The following is a 24,887-nucleotide window of genomic DNA, read 5'->3' as shown; positions in this document are numbered from 1 at the left end:
GAGGCATTTTATACCTGATCCCTTGACAGGGTTTAAGTGTGGTCTTCGCTTTGTGAGCACTTCCTCTTTCAAAACATCAAACTTGAAAACTGGAGCTTATTCGAAACTCGTTCATTCGATGACTGTTGATTCGATGAGCGTTCATTCGATGACGATCAGAAGTATTCCCTCGACTTCTATTAAACGCGATAATGAATGGAAGTTTCCTGCTTGAAGCTTTTGGTCGTATTGCAATCAGCTTCACAAGCGGCGTGACAGAGCATTACAGCGCTGGTGAACCTGAAGTAGAGATCTTTGGATATGACAATACCTTTAGCAGAGAGGGTCGAGAGTGGAATTGTCATCCCGTTGATAAACCCATATATCAGGAATATTCACTGCCATCGGACAACGAGTATGATCTCTTGTCAGTAGGTAATTTTCGAGTTAAATATCGGCTCATAGACGCGAGCTCACCAGATGAGAGTAAAGACGAACAGCAAGATGGAAATGACGATATGGCTTGGAAGCGATTCAGACCATCCGCTCTTCGCACTGTTTGTCAATCAATGTACATCGGCGCCTTGATTTCACTGTTAACTCCTGCAATCATCGGCCTACTGAACATCATGATTTCTTACCTCTCCTACGAAACCACACGCAACTGCGAATTTCAGCCAAAGAAGACAATCCCTGTTAAAATACAGTGGATCAGAACATTGTCTGACGTAGTAGGTGTTGCCTTTCTTTACATGTGGTTCTTTGTGGGAATGCTCTTTCTTTTTCGACCTTATCAGCTGAAGGGCGTCAAAAGGAAACTCACTCTTGTTGCTTTTGTCCTGTTTTGTGTAGATACACTTTATCGTGTTTTCCTTCAAGTCTTTCGATTATCTCATTCGCAGCTTTCTGTGTCTCAGAAGATTCCTCTCAACGTGTTATTTGTAAGTAGTATATGTTGCCAAGTTTATCTTGTAGCAAATCACTTTCGGAACCTGTCGGGTAGAGCGAGTTTATTTTTAAAACTGACGACAGCAAGCTGCTTCCCTTTCCTTCTTGCCATCTTCATAGCATCGTTTATTTATCCAATGTACAACAAACAAACTGAGCATGGAAAACTCCTGATTGCGTTCTTCTCGCCTCTCTTTGGAGCTATCTTTAAGGTACTCTTACGACTTTGCATTCAGCGCTTGAAGAGAATTGCTCATCCCGGATATTCGTTCATCTTACTATTGCCGTTGTATTTTGGATCAGCGGTCATGTTTCGAGTAATGCAGGCAGGACTTGACAATCTCAAGTTCATCGCTGTTCTAGGAATACTCCACGGTGCGGTAGAAGTTCTGGAACGAAGCACAATGGTCTTCATCGATCATATTTGTCATGTGATCTGGAAAAGACAGTCAAGTTCTTGGGGTAGTTTTCGCACTCCTCGCCGTGAGAGACTAATGGCCGATATCACTATTATAAGCATGCTCGGTGAATCAACTGCTATTGTGTCTGTAAACGGATTTTTGTACTTATATCAATTCATTTACTTACAAAACATTCCACTTTTAAAACTTCTGCAGGAATTTGTAATTCATACCTCAGTTGCGCTGGTTATTGAGTGGTTTTTCACCAGCTTATCTTTAGCCATCGCGACTCGCTTTCAGAACATAGCAGTTATGGCCGTTTGGCGAAAAATGTGGAAAAGACACATTTTGGCTGCGATGGCTAATATGGTTCCAGTGGCCATCTGGACGACAGCAAATCTCTTGAAAGTTGTTCATGGGTTCTTTGATGAGTTTAAAAGTCACCCTTGCAAGATGCCCTTCACATAGAAACTTAATATTGGCAGTCCTTTAGCCTTCCTTATGTTAATCGGCTTGTGGTGCTGGAAATGGTTGACATGTTACATTTACCGGTTTGTTACGAAAACGTGACGTTGGAGAGAAGAAAGTAAACTCGCTCAGCCTGTGGAAGGCAAGAAATCTTTCATGCGACAGGGGACGTCAGAAATCTTATAGGCAACGAAAAGTTGTTATCGGCGTACTGGCGGGGGTCTTGGCACGAAGCTTTCAAGGGCATCATCCTTCTTTTCATACCTCATTCTAATATGTACATACCGTGTAGATACAGAAACTGAGGTGCATTTATAATTGTTGCGCAGCGAGCGTAACGAGCGAGCAGCGACTTAATCAGGAATTAAGAAAATATACAAATTAAAGGGGATCTGAATTCTCGAACTCATTACTTTTTACCAATATGCATTGCACTTAGCCTGAGTGCACTACGCCACTTTATACCAGAGTGCATTACGGGTCGTAGGTCGTATTTCGAAGCCTTCCAAAGATTTGGATGGCGTTTAGTGTATTGCTCTACATAGCGTTACTACTGTAAAGACATTTACAGGAGACATTTACACCAGACAGCAACTTGCTAAAATCACAATGGATGGCATAACTGTTAGACACTGTCATTACTCCACAATCTCCCGTTCGGAATCTGGGTGTGAAGTTAGATTCTAACCTATCAATGGGTGATCACATAACGAAAACAAGCTCTGCAACATTCTATTATTTGTATAATATCAGGAGGATAAGGAAGTACCTTAGCAAAAAATGTACTGAAACTCTGATACATGCCTTTACTTCTAGCCGCCTTGACTATTGTAATAGCCTCTTATACGGCTTACCAGCGTATCAGATTCAAAAACTGCAAAGAGACCAGAACTCTGCTGCACGTCTTGTATATGAAGAAAGTAAATTTTGTCATATTACACCATTGCTGAGAGCCCCACACTGGTTGCCTGTAGCATATCGAATTGTTTTTAAAATTTTATTGTTAACTTTTAAGGCCATTCACAAACTTGCTCCGACTTACATTTCCGATCTTGTATCTCTGAAAGACACAGGGGGTAGGTACTATCTTAGATCAAATGATGGCTAACTTCTTAACATTCCACCATGCAAGTCTCTTTCCACGCTTGGTGATCGATCTTTTTACATGGCTGCCCCTAAATTATGGAACGATCTTCCCCTTTTTATTAGAAATATATCTTCAGTTAATGCTTTCAAGAAGGCTCTTAAAACTCATTTATTCCAGAAGGCGTTTCCTAGCTAATTTATTGTTTTTATTCTTTTCATAAAGAAGGATTTGTATATAAGACTTTAAAGATTAATTAGTTATTGTAAATAAGACTTTTTGTAAATTGGAATATGTTTAGGATTTCAGGATTTTGTTGAGTCAATGTAATGCGCAGATGAAAATGTTTTACTCTGGATTGATATTTGCGCAATACAAATCAATGAATATTATTATTATTATTATTATTATTATATTATATTATATTATTTCCTTTACGTACTCATTCGTTTTTCAAATTACTTTCCTAAGTAAAGGTAAATTAACCAATCGCGAGTATTGTATGGTAAATCTACTGTCTTGTTACTGAATGAAGGACAGTTGAACTAGAGCAAGGAAAAGAGTCACTTGATCAATGAATAACTCTACCTTGCGTGAAGTGACACGCCGGTAACCCGGAAGCAATAGGCAATCGACTGTCAAAAAGGTGTTGATGGGCCTGTGCGACTCTTGTTATTCGCTAGTGCTTAAAGTTTAGCTCTTACTGGGATATCTCAGTAGGAATTCCTCTCAGTGCAATGTGATAATAAGTTTCGAGATATCATTTCCCCATCTGTATGTCCTTGGGGTTTGGCAAAGCTGGATGAGATTGTCTTACAAAAGGCAATACCTTCTTTCTAGGTATCTTCCATTAACTACGACCTCCCCCCCACCCCCCTTAAAAAAATTTTTCATGGACGCAATCCAGTGCTCGGACAGAATATAATTTGTATGGAACTGAGGGGTGCTCTTTTAAGTAAGATTTAAAAATCTTACTTTTGGAAACACCTCACGATTTGACACTGCTTTTAAGGAATAAAGGTTAATGTAAGTCTTGGAACGCGCAGCTAGATGAATCACTGTGTAACTGTCACTATCAGCAGATTGTGCCGCAGCAGTGCTATCTTATAGATACCCTAGTTCTAAACTTTTTAAGACAGTAGTGACATTTAGCACCAGGGTTTTCAGCGGAAACCTCCAACGGCAAACCGGTGGAGGTCACGTGATAAAGCCCTGCGGCCACGTTCGGAGTTCTCTACGCGCGTTTTCAACGCCAAGAGGTAGGTTTTCACGTAAGTGATTGACCTGAAATTTTTTTATCCTGAATTTGTTTTTATGCTTCGTACAAATCAGAAAGTTATGTAAACCAGTCTTTTTAGAACAAGTTTAGATAAATTTTTTAGCGAATGAGTGAAAATAGGACTTATTGTTGCCATTTGAAAATCAAACACTGCTGTTCAGTTTCTAGAAATTCAATATGTCGGCCTCTTCAATATCATGGAGAAGTGTAGCTAAAGCGGTAGAAGCGATAAAAGTCATACGCCAAACACCTAACCTGAAACTGCCGTTTCAGGTTTGCCGTTAATACGAAAACCCTGGTACTATATGTCTCTAGTGTATTTGGAGCGTACCGTTTCTTAGTAAAATAATTTAATGTTCAGCAGCCACACCCTTCACAAGATCATTAAGTTGATAAGAAAAACAGAATTAACACTCGCGAGATTCTTAAAATTAACTAACCGAACTTCACACTTGAGTACAATTTCTGAGCGAATTTACTACCCGATGCACTCGTGCAAGATTTCAATGCAGTGAACTAAACCCCCGTTTCAGAGCTTTAGGATCGAAAAGAATTCTTTGCCATGTTCCGCCTATCATGTATTCCGGAAAAAATAGACTTTAACTGTTCTGTTCTAATATTTAAACTATTCACCAGACTTGGTTCGAGGCGGCTTTGGTCGACTTTTGCACTCTAAGTACAACTGCTGGTGCGCAGTGAAAGATCCCGCACTTCATTCCTAGGGGCAGGGTGAGGGTAAGAAGCGAGAGGTCATTATCGACTTTATTGTGTTTAGTTGTTGTTTGGTAGTTGATGTCAGGAAAGCAAAGGATATCGTGTATTGGCGGGGATTTACATTGGCGATGTAAACCCTTGAACGTCCACAATAACAATTTACAACCCCTGAAAAAAAGCTTCGTTCTGTAAATATGGAATTTAACACCAAAAATATGCAAGGAACTTAGGACTGGTTTTCCCTTCTCACTTTAATTATCAACAATAACCCAGGGTTATATAGTACTGTTATAATATTTCGATCGATGTGATGTTTGGTAAACGGAACAAAAGTTTCCACCGGAGACTAGTGAGTGATTTACAAACTTTTCCTGTGTTTCATACAAATCTGTTGAGTTATCAGCCCGGGAGAGTGCGGTTTATTACTTTTAGATAACAGCTTTGATTAATTGATGCAGTGGAAGATATGTTTTTACAAATCATACTGTGTGCCGTACCTGGTAATTTTTTAAAAGGAAATAATAAAACTCTTTGCTTTGGCTCTTTCCGAGTTTCACGATTCCCATACATTTGTATAATTCTTTCTAAGAATAACGAAACACAACACAGGATAATTGCGCGAATCTGTCAATTTTTTTTCCTACTTGGATCCTTTTTTCCAGATACGTATAACTCACAGACGATGGGCACATACACATGCGCACTCTCAAGAAAACGGCATTTTGCAAGGATGATTAGTTTCATTGAAACGTCCGTGTAAAATTTCTATGATATATCCGCCGGATCACACTGCTAAGGGAACTGCATTGATAATTGCCACAAGTATATGTCTTTTCCATCTTTTCCGCCAAACAGCCATGACAGCCATGTTCTGATAGTGAGTTTCTATCGCGAAAGATATGCTGGTAAAAAAAACACTCAATCACCAGCAAAATTGATGTTCGGATGGCAAACGACTGAAGCAAATTTAAAAAGGATTCATTTTCCATATAAATAAGTTGGTACAAGAGGAAAACACCATTTACAGACACGAGGCAAATTGACTCATACAACATGCTCGTGATGGCGACATCAGCCATTAGCCTCTCACGGCGAGGAGTGCGAAAACTTCCCCAAGGAGCTGATTTTCTTTTTCAAATTACATGGCAGAAGTGATCGATGATAACCATCATGCTTCTTTCCAATACTTCTGCAACGCCGTGAATTACTCCAAGAGTCGCCATGGATTGTAAACTGTCTAAATCGGCTTGCAAAACTCGAAACATCACCGCTGAGCCAAAATACAGCGGCGCCAGCAACACATAAGAATATCCCGGATGCATGGACAGGAATAAAAACGCATACGCATGCGTGCCGTAGGCTTGTTGATGTTATCGTCGGCAAGTTGTTCGAGCGTTCGATCAATGAAATGTCAGCGCAGTTTAAACTGTGTATTCATGGATATATTTTGCCTTTCAGACTGGAATGTAAGGACGCTATTTGAAAATAACTTCTGTAAACTGAACTCGTCGACATGTTGAACGTATTCTTTTTTGGGAAATGTTTATTTGTTTACTCAAGAGCCAGCTTTCAGTACTCGGTAAGGAAACACATAGCAAGCTTAATTTCTTTGAGTATAATTTACCTCTATTTTAGATAATAAGCTAAGATTCAAACTGATAGAAGGTAAACAATACCATGTTTTGGTAGTGAATGTGAATCGCGAATGAAAATGCAACTTTTTACCAAGGCGAAGCGGAAGCACACCCACCCTACACGGTGTTACAGGAACAAATCAAAAACGCTGCAAAATATCGCGTTACCCCATGCATATCGCTCTCAGTGGAACTTAACATTCGTTACAGTCCTAAGAGTGTATTGGAAATTAGTTATTTCCATATGGTATGAGAGGAGCTCCTATGAATGCTGCCACTCAGCAAAAGCCACATGAAATCCATTGTTCTCGTAGATGTGCTATCAAAAAGAAAAATTCCTGGGAAAGTTGGAATAAGGAGAATGGTGTTGGAAATCAAATGAAAACAGAAGCCGGAATTGTTTCAGGATTAATGCTGACAGGGAGTTGAGAACCAATAGTGATATGGTCGATGATATTGTTCAGTGTTTTAGGGCCTTGCAGAGGTTAAGACATGTCTAAAACATTGTGCCCTTATCAAAAACAATATGCACTAAAAAACATTTACCAGATGAGGGTAATTTTTACCCGAATTGACCAATCAGAGTGCTTTGTTTCTTTCAGTTTACCGCCGGGTAAAGTTTAGCCTAGTGGGGTAAACTTACCATTAGCAATTCGCTCGTTAGAGCCCTTCTATGGGCTGTATCGACGCAAAATAATTACATTCTTTCAATTGTGCCTCCTTAGAATCGAATTTCGCGATTTGGAGTTGAAAAAGGTGCAAAATCGATCAGCTTATATCTAGGATGGCGCGCCTTTGGATTTGTCGGGATTCGAAAATTGACACGGCTATGTTTGCAAAGTCATGTTTGTTTTACCTTTATGACAAAATATTGTTGACATGAAGGTGTTTTATTGACAGGTTTTAGGTGACAAGTCTATACAATAGCAAATCAGGCGTGTAATATAATCTTGCAGCAATCCTAGCGCGCGTCTTCTTGACGTTAGCGACCTAGTTAGCATCTAACTTACACGCCCGCGATCGATCATCGGGACGCCATGACAATGTCCTCCTTTTCTTTCCGTTCTTAAAGAAAATCGAGAAAACAGTCAACAATTTGAATTGTAACGTAAGATGCACAGCGTCACACTCGAAAAAAAACGTGACACATACTAACGAATGACAGTCGTTTCGCCTACAAGTCGTTTCGCCTACAAGTCGTTTCGCTGACACCCAGTTCGATTCGCCTACATGAGCTAAGTCGTTTCGCCTACAGTTGTGCTTGAAGTTTGATAAGTACAGGGCCTGTGTCCAGTGGAACACGCATCCCTTGATCTTTACACCAGATAGGACCTGTTGAAGGGCACTCCACAGTGCTTTTTCGAAATCCGCTGTTATTTGACGGACGTCAGGGTCGACAGGAAGCAAGTCAAGGATAGACTTTAGCGTTGGTATGCTAATATACCGACGGTCGTTGTGCTAGTATACCAACAGTTGACCGACAGTAAAACAACACTTCAAATAAGTGTAACAACATCGCCCTCGCTTGACCTTTACCTTTTTATTGGTACAACTCGCACTTTACCGCATTAAATCGTATCGGCTTTGATACGTTTACTAATGAAATCGCCTTATAATACATTGAGGTTCATGTTAGCGCGTCATATACGCTCTTTGAGGGATGTCCCTCAGTTTAATATTTTTAGTTAGTTTTTTTTTCTTTTTTTCCATAGTCACTTTTTTTACAGTCACTTCAAGTTGAACACCAACATAGCGCTAAGTCGCCGAAAACGCTTCAAAATGGCCTGATCATGAGACGCTGGGAATCAACTAAGAAAACAACAAGGCAATAAGGTAAGCCCATTTTATTTCAAAACAAGACATTTTTTCTCTCTTTTAAGACAAACCGATAACATCCCATACAAACCTTTATAGATATAAAACGTTGCGCAACACGGTAATAGTCACGTCCGTTTTTCTGGTAGTGAGCTTGGGCTGCCTGTGATCAGGCGTGTAATCTAATTAAAGCGTTCTATCCGGCGACTTTAGCAGCGTAACTTGGAAGATCACGATGGATCATCGAGCCTCCACAACAATGTCCTTTCCAAAATTCCTTTTCTTTACGAAATCGATAGAACAATCAACAATTTGAACTGTAATGTAAGGTGCGCAGCGTTTCGCTCGCAGAAAACGTGACACGTAATCTGTAAACATCTTGCTGTCTCGTCACGCAGCAAAGAAAACATCCGCGTTAAAGTTATTCCTTCTTCTGTGAGAAACAATTCGGTTTTGGGTAAAGAAATAGCTGTGTTTCGGGTCCTTCAGCTTGGATTTCTACACTGCATTACATGGTAAATCACATGTTACTCGAATTACTTGGTTCCAAATTACGGGCCTGAAGTGTTTCATTCTTTCATCAAATCCTAATTGTTAAGCATTAAGACTGACTACACATAGCCAAAATCCTTCGTCCGAGTAAAGTATAATGTTATTCAGCCCATTAAATATATAAAGTTTTTCACACGGGTAAAGTTTAAAGTAGAGATACACTTGAAATCATCGATGGTTTGGTAGCCGTACTGACTAAAACCCTTCTATTTACAAATTTTTACAATTGGCTAATTACGAAAAGAGACTCTTTATTCCAGTAACAAAGATCATCTCTTTGCTTATGCGGATGAATTTCAAACCTAATCTGAACGTGCAAACGGACTCCATACGTGCTAAACGTTTTGTTTACCCGCAAATTATTTTCTCTTCTTGTTCGTTTTTAGTATTTATAGAACTTATTTTTATACATTCTTGACTTGATAATGACGTTATGTTAACGTCGAAACGTCGTCGATGTTAGCTTTTTATCGTTTTTAAATTTTACAATGTTATCAAGCAACGTTTTGTCGCAAGTTTTTATCGTCAAATGTTATTCCAAGTCACTTCTTCTACTTTGTTAACCTACAAAGAAAAATTACTGAAGCCCTTTCAACTCATTACATACTGCTATTTTGAGCAGAATTATAATGGATGGTTTCGCCAACAAATGTTGGCGGTGGGCTTTCTCCAACATTTGCCTCCTGACCCATGGATAGAGGTTCGCTCGCGAGCAATCTTATACCCCATTCACACCTGAAAACTTGTTTAGTTAAACCAGGTTTAACTGAATAAAAATCAGAAGCAGAGAACTGAAAAACTACATTTTCCACAAGATTCAAGCAATTGCTAAATTGTATTTTCAATGTGCCACATTTGAAGTCAACCAAATATTGATTTGAGCAGCTTTTATGGAGCTGTTGTGTTAAACCATGTTTAACAAAACAGCTTTAAAGCATGTTTAGGCTTTGGTGTGAATGGGGTATTACTCTTAATGATTCGATTAGAATTGTAATAAACTCTGACTTGCTTATCCTAAACAATGAAAATAAATTTTCAGATGCTTTCGAAACTGTCATACATTAAAAAATGAAAGTTAGCTAATTCAGATAATTTCTTGCATGCTAAGCTCGCTAATTCAGTTTACGGCGGGGGCTAAAACAAACCATCAAAAGATCTCAGACATACAGCTTATGTTAGGAAAAATGATTAAATCAATTAAAACTCTCTTAAAAGGGAAGGAAGTTGTCATATGACGATATAAGCTAGTTCGGAAAACTCTTTTTGTGCCCTTGTCACGCTAAATTCTTTAACCAACAAAACAACTGTCTTTAAAATCTCCAGCGGAACTGGCGTTGTCGTATCTGGAAATCACAGAAAGATGTAAATATGCAAAGAAGGATGATGTTGTAACAAAGATTCACAGGAAAAGATATTTATAGGTATTACCTTAATGGGAAAAGATCACTGAGTGAACTAAGGGCATTATTTTTAAACCAAAGGAGACTACTTTTACATATGATGCACGATCCTCGCAGTAGATAGCGCTATTTAAGCAATAGCGAAAATCAGACCTGAAAAAAATCAGGCCTGTACGTAACGGCCTGCTCCCAGTTGGCTTGTTAGCTCAATCGGTAGAGCGCTGCACTAGTATCGCAGAGGTCAGTGGTTCGAATCCCGTACAGGCCTGATTTTTTTCAGGTCTGATTTTCGCTATTGCTTAAATAGCGCTATCTAATGCGAGGATCGTGCATCATATGCATCTAATACCGCAGTACAAAATATATGAACTTCATATATTTCATTGTATCTCGAGACTACTTTTGTTTCATTACGATATCATGATGCGACGCTGAATTGAAATTTATTTGTGAAGTTGATGCATTTATTTTTGCATTTATGATCGTGTCTCTTTTAAGGAATGTTACTGTCTTAAAACAAGTTGATTAAGTAAAATCACGTATCCAATGGTAGAACATGTTTCAAATTGATTATCTTTTAAATCTACTTTATAATTAACTACTTCAAAAAATCACATCACTTTAAAAAGTTTCTTCCAAATTCATCATGTATCCTGTTGGAAGTTAACGCTCCAAAACAACTGCCAATAATATTTATGTTGACTGAGATTCACTCTAACAAAATATACCTCGAATTGTCATGGATAAAAGATATATATGGAAAAAAGGCCAACATTATGACAAAAGCGTAATATGACTTTATCTCGAGGTCCGTCATATATAGAGTTAAATATTTAGGTGTGCCTTTGCATGGGGCAAGGAGTGTTGTCAATCACAGATCTTAAGCCAATCAAATGAGGTCAGATCAAATACCGCCAAGGTTATAGGCAAGGTCAGTTTCTCTCCTGGTCCTTCTCGCCTTCATTTCCATCGTGTTAACATCCGAACACAGATTTTCGGTACTGTAGAAGAATTTTCCCGCCTCCTCCCCATGCTCTGGCCCTCTCTTCAGGCTTTTGTTGCCTTTTTATACGTATTTGGCTCTTTGCCGATATTTAACCCCACCTTTGCGTAAGAGATTGCGTCATGTTTATTATATCAATGTTCTTGATGTCGGGTGAAATAAAAGCGTCACTATTGTGGGCAATTTATCCCACACTCCGGCAGTTATTATTTTTATCTCCCGTCAATCTCGTTAGCAAACTACTGCGACCTCACGCAGAGCTTCGGTCTCGTTTTGGTAGAGATACGCGGGTTTCGTGATAGATACTATTTATGAAAAATAAATTTTACAACGAAATACAAGTGAAGCTCGATTAGCTCTATGAGAAAAAAGACAACTAGAAATTTACATCCAACATACAGAAGCAATTTTGATCCTAACATGTAGTTGACTATATGACGTATTTTTCTCGATGCCCTTTACATGTCTCAGACATCTGGGTAATTATTTGACTTAAGAACGTGTCCACGTGAGATCCAAGCAATATCAAAATTTGAGTCCTCATGGTCCCCTCCAGAATTTGATGCTATTTTGTGTACATACTGGTATTAGTCCAAGTTAAAAGCCTGCCAAATATTTCTCCCAAAGTCCGAACAGTTCACGAGATACAGCGGTTCCACTCTAATGACACACAATTTTAAGCAAAATCATGGTAAATTAGTCCATGAAGTTTACAATGCAACTTGCTCAGAGACTATTGGGTGCAGATATAATAAAGAATCTTTGCCAATTTCAAATGAATAGTATACTTATTCGAGTCAACTGAATTTGAAGAGGATGCGATAACTATGTTCGAAAATATTAATGTTTCAAGTAAACCTTCAAAAATCGAAATTTTCCACGATTCCAATTTCTAGTGAAAATCGCTCAAAATATCTCGGATCGGACCATGTTTCTGTTCAAAATTACTCCATTTCCATAAATTTTATTTGTTTAGGAGTGTATAGAGGTGATAAAATCTGTGTGAAGTTACGTACGTATAGCCATGCGAAACAGATATTTTGTATCGGCATTTCGCTCACGACAACGGGCGAGTGACAGGGGGGTACTATGACTGTGATCTATTGACATCTGGTTAAACCTGCCACTGATTCTAGTGAAAACATTCTGGGCTCAAATTATATTCGAATACACAATATTAGGTTTATGAAACGTACCTGATGAAATAAATCCGATTTAGAGTGCTAATAAAAGTACACTTGCCAAGCCTGGTGTACACGCCGGAAAACTACCAGCCGATCGCTGATTTTATACACGCAACCATATATAACATTTTAAAATGACGACTGCGGCTGGAAACTGCTCAGAGATTCTTCATTACTCACGCTGGCCACTTGTTTGAATTATCAGTTGTTTGAATAGATAAGATAAAATGCTTTACAGGGGGTCTTTACACATCGAAAACGATCTGTTTATAGTACCACAGGGCACCCAAGGTATCAGGGTATTATTATCAGAGGATTACCCCCTCCCCCTCGGTGTTTCTGAACCATAAATGCTGATTTGATTTTATTGTTTTGTTTGGGTTGGGGAATATTATATCTATTTCTTTACATCTGGTTCATCCCAAACCCTTTCCAAAAGTCTAGAAGAAAAACGCTATTTTCTGGTCCGCTACCAGAGTACGCATCTCCCTAATGTCACCTCCAATCCAGCCTTACTACACCGCAGGCTTTTTTAATGAAAAGGGGGGACCTCTGCACAAAAAGGCATATGAGTTGAAGGACCAGACTAAAGACACCCCCTACCAGAAAACCCCGCATGCAAGGGTTCGTGATTCTGTAGTTTAAAGAGTGTTCACAGAGTTAACTGATGTTTCACCCGCTGGTGGAGATTATACTGTCGAATCTCTCTTTCCAGTGGCTCTAAATCTTAGTCACCAGCGTTGATATCGCTGGCCTGTGGCAATTTTCCTGTTTTCTTTAAGATCGCTAGTCTAGAAAAATAGCTTGCAATCTGCTGAGCTCCTCTTTGTCGAACAAGTGTTGGTTAGTACCCTCCAGACTTAGTGTGCGTATTCGTCTTGAAGCATCAGGTGGGGTCACCTTGCGCCCAGTCTCCTCACAACTTGAAATAGCTCGAGAAGGAAGTTCTCCACCTGTTCTGTAAACCTGTTGCACTTCTTTCCTTCCTTGAGGGTCTAGCCACCAGGCACACTGTTGGAGCTGTTGGCGGTAGAAGTACTGGAGGTCTTGTGGGTCTCTGGTATTTTTACCTTCAGAGAGGAGCATTTCGCCGCCCATTGCCGTCTATTGTGATCGTACTGCGTTTCCCGGGGAAGCTTTTACTGGTGCTTGCCGAAGTCAAGATGGCTGACAAGGTAGTGGTTAGAGCCGTAGACTTTAATACACCCTTCCTCAGGACATGAAAACAAGGCGCTTGCAGTTTCTTCGTAGTTACGTTTCCCCTCATATGCATCTTTCGCTGATGGCCGATTTCTCGACCGAGAAGCTGGCTTTTCTAACTCGCCTTTTGTGGAGTCTAGTGCACGAAAAGGCTTCAAAACCTTTATACCTGTCACTTGCTGCGTTGACTCCATGGGAAGAGCCTTTATCCGAGATCGTAGTCCCACATGAAATGCGCGCCACATCTTGATACTACCACACTCATACTGGAAATTATTTAGCTGACTTATGCCCGTCCACTTTACGGGTGTTAACATTTGCTTTGTTTGGTGGAGCTCGCATACAGCAGCCCAGCAACCTTTAACTCCCCCGTACGAGTCAATAGCCTCTTTCAGCTGCGCTACAGTAGTGTCATCATGACCTGCAAATTAACGTCCACAGGCATGAGTAAGTACATGTTTGAAGCTTCGGGAGCTGTAGCCTTTAGGGGAGGTGCGCGAAGCATGCTGGATCTTCGGGCATGGGCTTTATACTACGAGGCGCAATGTTGTACCTGTTGCCACTTTTGCTTTATCTTCGAGTTTTAGACTCCATTGCAGTTTTATTGATAATTGTAACCGCGGACAGACAATATCGAGTTTGTTTGCGTGGCGCATCAATTTGGCAATCTTACTTCATTCCGTTTGAAAATAGGGTGTGCCGTGGGAACACAATCAAATTATTATCTTTCACCTTTCACCTTCTTCGGGTGTCTTAAAGGGTACAACGACCCGTGTCTTTTCTTGTAACCATAGTAACCCTGTTTTGAGCGTACAAATATAAGCTGTTAGGGGCAGACCATTACTTCTCTGAAGGGAGGGGGAGAGACAAAAATTTTTTTGCATGCAAACAGCTTATTATTTCCTTTTTGCACCAGCAAACAATTTATTTGGGGGGTTGCATACAATTTATTGCAGTTTATTGCGCTTGCAAATAATTCATTTCAGTTTTTACGGTTCTGCAAACAATTTATTTCAAAATTTTCCTTTCCCCCACCCACTTGCAAATGGAGTATAGTATACATTCGACAGGCACTCGCAGCCAGGACTTTTTGAAATGAAAACTGTATGAGGAATGTTGCCTTATTGTTGCATAAAAGTCTGAAACTAAATTTATTGGGATGACTACCGGTTTAGAAAAGCAATAATATTTCACATCATTATATGGCTGTGTCTCACAAGGACTGGGAACTACCCAATTCACGAATTTGATTGCCTGAAATCAATATTGAAAGCGGTCTAGAGTTTCCCATCTAGACCGGCATCTAGACCGGTCTAGAAAAAAAAGGTACAGAGAATATAAAAAAATTGGCATATAAGACACAACCATATAATAAACATCTCATTAATCGTGCTAGGTCGGTCTGTATGGGAAAATAAAGGCTGATAGTTTCTAAAGAAACTGTTTGGGGCTGCGTCGGTGGGGGTGACGAAATAATATGAATATATCAACAAAGTTGAAATGGTAAATTGGCCACCGTTACGATTATAAAAGCTGACGTTTCGAGCGTTAGCCCTTCGTCGGAGCGAACATATCTTTTTTTATTGTAATGTTACCAAGGTTTTCTGGGAAGCTTTCTGTTCTTGGCTTGGTGAATGTCAAGTTAGCTTTCAAACCTATACAATAATGGATATAATTTTTGGAGCTTTCAATGTGGAAGAGGACTTTACTATTCTAAATCCCCTGATACTGAAAGCTAAATTTTATATATGCAAGTGTAAATTGAATTCTAAAAACCCTTCTATGCGAGTTTATAAGACCAAGATCGGAGAGATATACCAGTTAGAAATGAAAATAGCAACAAAGCGGAAAAATTAGCTAAACATTTTCACAAATGGAATAAGCTTTTGCCACATACCGATTTGTGGGATAGGTTTCCAAACAGTGTAGAGTAGCATACGAAGTCAATATTATTGTAAAGCACACAATTTCGCTATATACTATGATTAACGTACTGTAAGTAATTTATGTAACATTTTGAAAGGAGTGTAATAAGTCGTTACGTAGTGTAAATGTAGAGTATCGTCTAGGTAGTGGAAGTAATCGATAGTAAGTCATCTGCTGTAATCAAGTTTATTGTAAACTATACTTTGTTTGTGGTGTGTTCCCAGTAAACTATTGTAAACATCGTACTGTAACTGAGTCCTGTAGTGTATTATAAGTAGAGTAATGTTTTGTAAAATGCCTAAAAAAAATAAAGAAATTACAAAAAAAAATCAATGTCATAAAATTGGCATTTGTAAATAGTTTGATAGCAGACGTAAGTTATTATTATATATAGTACGCCGATGAAAACAGCAGTCAACAATGAAACGAAAGCTCCAGTACATAATGCTTTCTAAAATGTCGAAAGGGTGGATGGTCCGAGCCGCTTCCAAGCCATTGCTTTATCTTTATTTGGACTGCCGCCTAGCGTCTCCTCATTTTCCCCGGTGTGCACGCGTCTATACACCTTACATTAAGACTTACTTCAGGAAGATAAGAAAAAGCTGTGTCCCTTCCATCGCTGTATTCCTGAAATATAGACTCATCTACAGGATGATAATACCATTCTTGACCGGTGCTTTCCAAGGGATCGTATCAAAAGACTCCGCCGTAAATTCAGGTTCTTCTGAATTGTAACGCTCTGTCACACTTCGGGTGAAACTGAAGACGATGTGAGCGAAAAATTCTATCAGTGTGTTGCTACTCATTTTGGAATGACTTACTTTTAAAACGCACGTTAATATGCAACAGGAAGATTTGAACTAAAAGTTCTGATATCAATATCAACATCAATGTTTTCCTCGAGTTTTTTTTTTTTCATTTTAATTAATCTTTCACCTGTAAATAATGTCATTTAGACACGTTGGACATCAACGCGCATATATGCAGACGTTGTGTGTAAATGTGGAAACTTTTGATATTGCCCTGGAGTTTCGATGTTTTCTTAACTGTTTTACTCAGGAGTAGATATTTTCGTATCATAGGCAACATATCCTTGATCTCCGACTCAATGTCCAAGGCACGTCAATTAGACAAAGAGCTATTCATACAAATTGAAGTCACAAGGTCTACGCCATTTTCATCTCCGTGCACAGTTTCAAGTGAATTATCATTACTGTCTCATTCATTATTCACTGCTATTTTGAACAGGAAAGGAAACTTTAGATTGTAATGGATGCTTTCACTCACAGATGTTGCTGACGAACAATAGTTTTCTGATCTATGGATCCAGCATCTTTCGTGAGAAATCATAATCTTAAAGATTAGACTACAATTAGAATAAAATCAGACCTGCTTACCCACAGAATAACAATAATTTTTTTATACGTTCGAAACTATATGATACATAAAAAACTGGGAGTTAGTCCATTTAGATCATTTATTGCATCCTTCGCGAGCTAATTCAGTTTGCGCGAGGACTGAATCAGACCATCAACGAATCTCCTAAGACATAACGCGTATGTCAGGACAAATGATTTTAAAAACTGATTAAAACTATCTTAAATGCTCACATAATTCAATCATCATGCAGCTTTCGATATCAAAAGCCTTTTTAAACTTACTTCCATAAAAGGAAGTAAGTTGTTATATGATGATATCAGCCAGTTAGGTAAAGTCTTTTTGATCGGCATATCCACAACGTCAATCGTGCCATTATCAGGCTAAATTCTGCAACGAACAATACAACTTATTTTTGTCTTTGAGACTTGTAGCAGAACTGGTATTGATATCTCTTAATAAGGGAAACATTATAGGATGTCAATATCCAAACAAGGAATAAAGATCCGCTGGTAAAGCTAGCCATAGTTATTACCTTAACGGGAAAAGATCTTACACTGAACTATAGATGTGAAGGTGTAGTCTGATCGTCCGGGTGAGTGTAGTCCTGAGAAGAACTGTTGTCGGTGGTAGTGACTGACGTTTCGACAACCTGTGCGGAAGTCATCATCAGAGTCAAGTGAATGACTCTGATGATGACTTCCACACAGGTTGTCGAAACGTCAGTCACTACCACCGACAACAGTTCTTCTCAGGACTACACTCACCCGGACGATCAGACTACACCCTCACATGTTACCCCCGGGTTCAAGCTATTTACTGCATGATGTTGTATTTAAATCAAAGGAGTACTTTTTTCATGATGCCAAGAACACTGTAGCTACTGATTTATTATATTTAAGGTGGCTCGTACCAGTTTCCTCGCGCTGGGAACAGGTCACTCTTGCGTGACGCGCGCGAGAGAAACGTGCGAAAGAAGCGCGAGATCAAAAGCTAAGATGAAAATTCAAAACAAAGATGGCGGCGTATGGAATTGTTTCTACTTTTGTGAGAAGTTTACCTAAGAGCTTGTATTTGATGTGTTGAGCGGCCACAGTGAATGCAAGAGATAGAAACTAAGATAACGAAGACGATTTTCGGAGAAGTAAAGGTTGCTTCACTTCACATTTAAAAGAAATATTCAACCGATATGAAATCTTGCGACGGCGAAAAAAGAAGAACTCAAGTGAAGGATAATCTACCTGAAGTGGAAGAAGACTTTGAAACTTCAAGGAAAATAATATGATATAGCCAGAAGTCATGTGTAGGATTTTTAAGATGAGCTCGGGAGGCTGTCTTTGACGGCTGTTTAATGATTTTCTTAGCAGTAAACGTCTGTTAAACATCAGATCGTAGGTGCTCGCGCGAGCACACGCAATTGTCAGTGGTAGCTAAAACAGATCATGAGCAAATGTCGATCTTATAGAATCCAGATTTTTAAATGCGCGAGAACGCGCGTGGAAATTGCTAAACTCACGAAAGCTATTGCATGAAAACAAGTCTGGTGACCCCTTCTTTTTATTGTTCCAATATCATAATAACGTCGAAAGCAATCATCAGAAAAAAAAACTAGAAAATTCTACAGAAGGAAATTTGTGATGTGTGAAAATTGCCCTTTTTCTAGATTTTCTGAAATTCCGCTCCGTACAATTTTTTAAAAATCTTTGTGCCTTTTCCTTTTCAAGTGCTAAAAGCAATCACTGAAAAAAAATCAGGGGGTTACCGGGTTAGTTTTCGAATTATTTAAGCCACAAGCTAAAAAATGCGTCTGAATAAGCCTATGAAAGCGTTGCCATGGAAACTGCTAGTGACGAAATGACACTTATTTTTGGATAACCAATGATTATGTAACTCAACCCCGTAAAAGTGTTCAACTGGCCTTGGTCAGTCTTTCTGTTGTATTCTTTCAAAGTTACAAACCATCAAAAAGATGAAAACCGGTACGAGCCACCTTAAGCAAGAGGTATCTTACAAGGTAAATTATTATCAGTAAAGCGACTATGCAAAACTTCTGCTAAGTATGTACTCGACAATATTGATGTAATCACCGCATTGACTATTGCCACAAGTCTATGTATCTTTTGTCTTTTTGTCCAAACAGCCATGACAGTCAGGCTCTGATACCGAGTCACGATCGCAAGATATATCATCTCATTGCTTTGTACTACCTATGAAAAAGGCATCTTGCAAGGTTGGCCATTATCACCGAAGCGAACATGCAAAACTTCTGCGAAGTATCCACTCGACCATGATGAGGCAACCACTGCATTGACTATTGCCACAAGTGTATGCCTCTTCCATCTTTTTCTCCATAAAGCCATGACAGCCATGTTCTGATAGTGAGCCACGATCGCAAGAGATATGCTGGTGAAAAACCATTCAATTAACAGCAAAATTGATGTTTGGATGGCAAATGACTGAAGTAACTTTACAAAGGGTTGTTCCGAAACGTACATAAATTGATACAAGTAAGACACGCTGTTCACAGACACTATGGCAGTTGATTCATACAACATGCTCATGATGGCGATATCAGCCATTAGTCTCTCACGGCGAGGGGTGCGAAAACTTCTTAAGGGAGCCAATTCTCTTTTCAAAATCACGTGACAAAAATGATCAATGAAAACCATGACGCTCCGTTCCACGACTTGTGCAAAGCCATGAATTATTCCAAGAAATGCCATGGATTCTAAACTGTTCAAATCAGCCTGTAAAACTCGAAACGCAATCGCACAGAAGAAATAAACTGGTGCTAGCAAAACGTACGAAAATCCAGGAAACGTAATGTCCCGCAACCGTTGGACTGAAATCCTGGAATAGAACTCCAAGAAGAGGAGAGAAGATTGCGATGGGTAGTTTGCCTTGCTAGTTTTGCCTTCCATAAGCTGGGTAAATTGCGTTAAATGAAATAATAGAAATAATGTAGCTGACACAAGTAGGGAGAATAAGTTGTAGGAACAAAGTGGCTCGTTTTCTTCCTCTGTGCTTAGCCAAGAAATGAGCGCTTACGAGATACAGCTGACAAAATACATTGGCAACAAAGAAAACGCGTAGGGGAATCTTCTGAAACGAAAATGCATTATTCAGAAGAACTCTTTCCAAGGCTTGTAGAGTTACGCGATATAATGCATCTAGACAATACAAGAGGAACGAAAGCAGAAAGAGTCTTCCTTTCAACCCCATGAATTGATACGGCCGTAAAAGAAAAACAATGTTAACAGAGAACCACATGTCGAGAAAGAAGCAAGATATGATGGTAGATATTGAATTTACCCATTGTACTTTTACTGGAATCGTATTTTTGGAATTGAACAGACAGTTAAGTTCAGTTTTTTAAAAGAGATAAGTTGATAACATGTATAATGAGCCTATGATGGACGATGTTATTAAGGAATTTAAAGCTCCAATGTACATTGATTTACAAACTGTGCGGAGAGCGGATGGACTGAATCGCTTCCAAGCCATTGCTCTATCTTCTTTTTGCTGTTCAGTTTGTATTTCGTCGTTTTCCTCAAGTGAGCTGGCGTCTGTAACCTTTGCGTGTCGACCAAAACCAGTCTGATAGTCCAAAGTTCTGACTTCTCTGTCGTTGTATTCTTGATAAATAAGCTCGTCAACTGGGAGATAATTCCATTCCAGACCTGTACCACCTAAAGGATTGTAGGAAAACTGAAGCTTCTGCCGTGAATTCAGGTTCTTTTGGATTGTAATGCTCTACCACGCCGCGCGTAAAACCGACAGCGATCCAGCCAAACACCTCTATCAGTGTACTGCCATTCATGGTTCACAGTGTAGTTATTTAAGTAACTTATTTAGTTTTTGTCTTAAAAAACAACCGACCTAGGATGGCTTTTTGTATTGATCCCTCGATTGATCGATACGATGCAGCGCGCTTTAGTATCGTGTCAGATATCGAAACAACTGAGCACGTTGTGACTGTTCGTATTACAATGAAAACATGGCTCATTTTGTTTCTGCATGTTCTTCGCTTGAGCTTTAATTTGGGCCTTGAACTGCGCATGGAATCGAGATAACGAAGGCACCGAGAAAAATTCCCATCATCACAGCCGACTGTGATACTTCGTTTGACGATCTCTTGAGGGAATCGTTCCGCGATTTTATCAATAGATCGAGGAAAAACAAAAGGATAAAAACAATTTTATTTTGCTCAAGACTTCCGGTGAAGATCTTCGGCTTTAGCTGCGTTATCTTGGACTATTCATTTCGATATTGATATATATCCCGAGATAACCTTGTAATAAAATGATACACCGCTGAGTAAGATATGTTTGAAATTGTATCATCTTTTAAATTTATTCCATATTTTACTGCTTAAGCAAGAACACAAACTTGATCATTTCTCATGTTGATAGTTTACGCTCCCAAAAAGTGGTCAGTAATATTTTATGTTAACCGTGATTCGCACCACCGAATTATACCTTTCGATTGCCATGTATAAAACACATGCATGCAAAAAATACAACTTATGCGAAATAGAATTTACACTGTAATGGAAACAGTGCAACGTTCAGCTAATTTGATGGCTATATGCATAAAAGCACCTTGAAATTTACATCTATTAGCATTTTCGGTCTTGACAAGTATTTGATTATATGATTTGGCTTTCGTAAGTATTTCGAACATCTGTGTAATGATCTGACTGAAATAATTAACCAAACCTAGAGTGAGGGATATTTATATTATTCAGGATTACATACTGTTTCTAATGGTTTCATTTCGATATTTCTCATAAGATAACCCTACAATGAAGGCATATACCCTAGCATAGAACATGTTTCAAACTGTACTATCTTTCAAATGTGTATCTAAGGGATCGTATATTTAAAACATTTCTTCCCATTTAAGCATATACCATGTTGCTAGTTGACAGGGAAAGGTTGAGCATTATCACCGAAGCTACCATGCAGAACATCTGCGAAGCCCGCTCGACCCTAATGAAGCAACCACCGCATTGACTATTGCCACAAGTGTATGCCTCTTCCATATTTTTCTCCAAACACCCATGACAGTCATGTTCTGATAGTGATTCTCAATCGTAACAGATAACTTCTGGTTTCTTTATACCACCTAAGAAAAAGGCATCTCACAAGGTTGAGTATTATCACCGAAGCGAATATGCAAAATTTCTGCGAAGTATACAATCGACCATAATGAAGCAAACACCGCATTGACAATTGCTACGAGTGTATGCCTCTTCCATCTTTTTCTCCAAACAGCCATTACAGCCATGTTCTGATAGTGCGTCACGATCCCAAGAGATATGCTGGTGAAAAGCCACTCAATCACCAGTAAAATTGACGTTTGGATGGCAAATGACTGAAGTAACTTTACAAAGGGTTGTTCCGAAACGTAAATAAATTGATACAAGGGCAAAACGCTGTTCACACACACTATGGCTGTTGATTCATAGAACATGCTCATGATGGCGATATCAGCCATTAGTCTCTCACGGCGAGGGGTGCGAAAACTTCCTAAGGGAGCTGATTCTCTTTTCAAAATAACGTGACAAAAATGATCAATTAAAACCATAACGCTTCGTTCCACGACTTCTGCAAAGCCATGAATTATTCCAAGAAATACCATCGATTCTAAACTGTTCAAATCAGCCTGTAAAACTCGAAACGCAATCGCACAGAAGAAATAAACTGGTGCTAGCAGAACATACGAAAATCCAGGAAAGGTAATGTTCCACAACCGTTGGACTGAAATCCGGGAAATCAATTTCACTAGAACTCCAAGAAGAGGAGAGAAGATTGCGATGAGTAGTTTGCCTTGCTTGTTTTGTCTTCCATAAGCTGGATAAATTGCGCAAAAGGAAATCGTTGCAATAATGTAGCTGAAAGAAGTGGGAAGAATGAGTTGTAGGAACAAAGTGGCTCGTTTTCTTCTTGTGTGTCCGATCAAGAAATGAGCGCTTACGAGATACAACTGAAAAAATACATTGGCAACAAACAAAACGTGTAGTGGGATCTGCTGTAACGAAAATAGTCTATTCAGTGGGGCTCTCTCCAAGGCTTGTAGAGTCACGCGATACAATACATCAAGACAAAAAAAAGAGGAACGAAACCAGAAAGAGCCTTCCTTTCAATCCCATTAATTGATACGGTCGTAAAAGAAAATGGATATTAACAAAGAACCCCATGTGAAGAAAGAAGGAAGGTATGATAGCAGATATCGAATTCATCCATTGTATTTTTACTGGAATCGTATCTTTGGAATTGAACAGACAGTTAAGTTCAGTTTTATAAGTGAGATAAGTTAATAGCATATACAGTGAGCCTATGATGGACGATGTTAGTAAGGAAATTAAAGCTCCAATGTACATTGATTTACAAACTGTGCGGAGAGCGGATGGTCTGAATCGCTTCCAAGCCATTGCTCTATCTTCTTCCCGCTGTTCAGTTTCTATTTCATCGTTTTCCTCAAGTGAGCAGGCATCTATAACCGTTACATTTCGACTAATATCAGCTTGATAATCTGAAGTTCTGACTTCTCCATCGCTGTACTCCTGGTAAATAAGCTCGTCAACTGGGAGATAGTTCCATTCCAGACCTGTGCTACCTAAACGATTGTAGCCCAAAGACTCTGCCGTGAGTTCTGTTTCTTTTGGATTGTAATGCTCTACCACGCCTCGCGTAAAACTAACAACGATGTGGCCAAACACCTCTATCAGTCTACTTCCATTCATGCTCCACAGTGTAGTTATATCAATGACTTATAATTTTGTCTTAAGAAAACCATCCTAGGCTATTTGTATCGATCCCTCTATTGATCGAAAGCATGCAGCGTGCATTCGTACCGTGTGGTATCGAAACAGCTGAGCACCCATAATATTTAGTCACATGCAACGAGAGGTGACTATATGAACTAAAAAATTTTAAATCAAGGCAAAGGCGTTTCGAGAAAACATGAGGTCTGTTAAAATTTTAAGACTATCATGTAAATATGGCTGACTTTGTTTTTTGCATGTTTCCCCGCTTGAAACATATGGGCTTTGATGAGGAATCGTGATAACTATCGGTACCAATCAATGTCGTAAAAAATGATTGTTATCATTGTCAACCATCATACTTCATTTGATGATACTGATATTTATTATCCTACTAGACTCCATAGAGTACAAATAACGCCCAAGATGAGTACAAACATCACGCAGTATTTGTAATCCAGAGAACCAGTTAGACAGGTTTTCTCTCATCGCGCAAGCGACGAATTGGATTAAAGTTACAAAAAATGGCGGACAATCTAAATTATTTTTCTGGCGACGAAGAGTCGTTAGGCTGGCGAATGTTGATCCAAGATTATTGGATAAATTGAACGAAGGAAAACAATAAGACGACAATGAAATTTCATCATTTATTGAAGAAAATAGAAACAGCAACATGACATCACGCTAATTCCGTTCCGCTTCGCATCCTTCTGTCACGCACTCCCCGTAAATAAATATCCGTGAAATCCGCCCTCACTAAACTAACAATTTTGCGTGTTGGATAATGAATAACTTATTAGACGTTTTGGTGTGTCGTATCGCCGAGTATTTTTATTCGCTATTTGTATTTTGACTCGCCCTACAGGCCCTACGGTACAACTCGTAAAAATACTCAGCGATACCACACAACAAAACGTCTAATAAGATGTGTATTAACTTGAATTCATCGCCAGAAAAAAATCAATCAAGCGAAGTTTAAAAGCCACGAACTACATCTGCTGAGGGGGGCAAGGGCTTGTTTTAAACTTGGAAAAAGAAGGCGTCAACAATATACGATGCAACTGGAGGAAACCTTCCAACAAAGTGCTTGGAGAATTTGCTACCTTTCTATAATCAAGAAATGGATAGATACTCTAGTCTTCTCGGATAAGGAC

General features: G+C 39.1%; 1 protein-coding gene and 3 pseudogenes across 1 annotated transcript; 1 reads left to right on the top strand and 3 right to left on the bottom strand.

The window, feature by feature from the left end:
• The first annotated feature begins 34 nt into the window (after window positions 1–34).
• On the top strand, window positions 35–3,430 carry LOC111346093 (uncharacterized). Its single transcript, XM_022953389.2, has one exon. It carries the CDS (start codon window positions 192–194, stop codon window positions 1,794–1,796), a length of 1,605 nt encoding a protein of 534 aa, XP_022809124.2. The 5' UTR covers window positions 35–191; the 3' UTR covers window positions 1,797–3,430.
• Window positions 3,431–5,657: 2,227 nt separating this feature from the next.
• LOC148722543 (uncharacterized) lies at window positions 5,658–16,393 on the bottom strand (annotated as a pseudogene).
• A 1,287-nt stretch (window positions 16,394–17,680) lies between these two features.
• LOC148722542 (uncharacterized) lies at window positions 17,681–21,018 on the bottom strand (annotated as a pseudogene).
• A 126-nt stretch (window positions 21,019–21,144) lies between these two features.
• On the bottom strand, window positions 21,145–24,018 carry LOC148722541 (uncharacterized; annotated as a pseudogene).
• Window positions 24,019–24,887: the final 869 nt, after the last annotated feature.

This window comes from Stylophora pistillata, chromosome 10, assembly GCF_964205215.1.
Source record: "Stylophora pistillata chromosome 10, jaStyPist1.2, whole genome shotgun sequence".
NCBI lineage: Eukaryota > Metazoa > Cnidaria > Anthozoa > Scleractinia > Pocilloporidae > Stylophora > Stylophora pistillata.
The sequence above is the reverse complement of the archived record's forward strand: the minus strand, read 5'-3'. Positions and strand labels throughout refer to the sequence as shown.

Excerpts from the sequence above, each read along its gene's own strand:
- LOC111346093 (XM_022953389.2), top strand. The coding sequence starts at position 192 with ATGAATGGAAGTTTCCTGCTTGAAGCTTTTGGTCGTATTGCAATCAGC.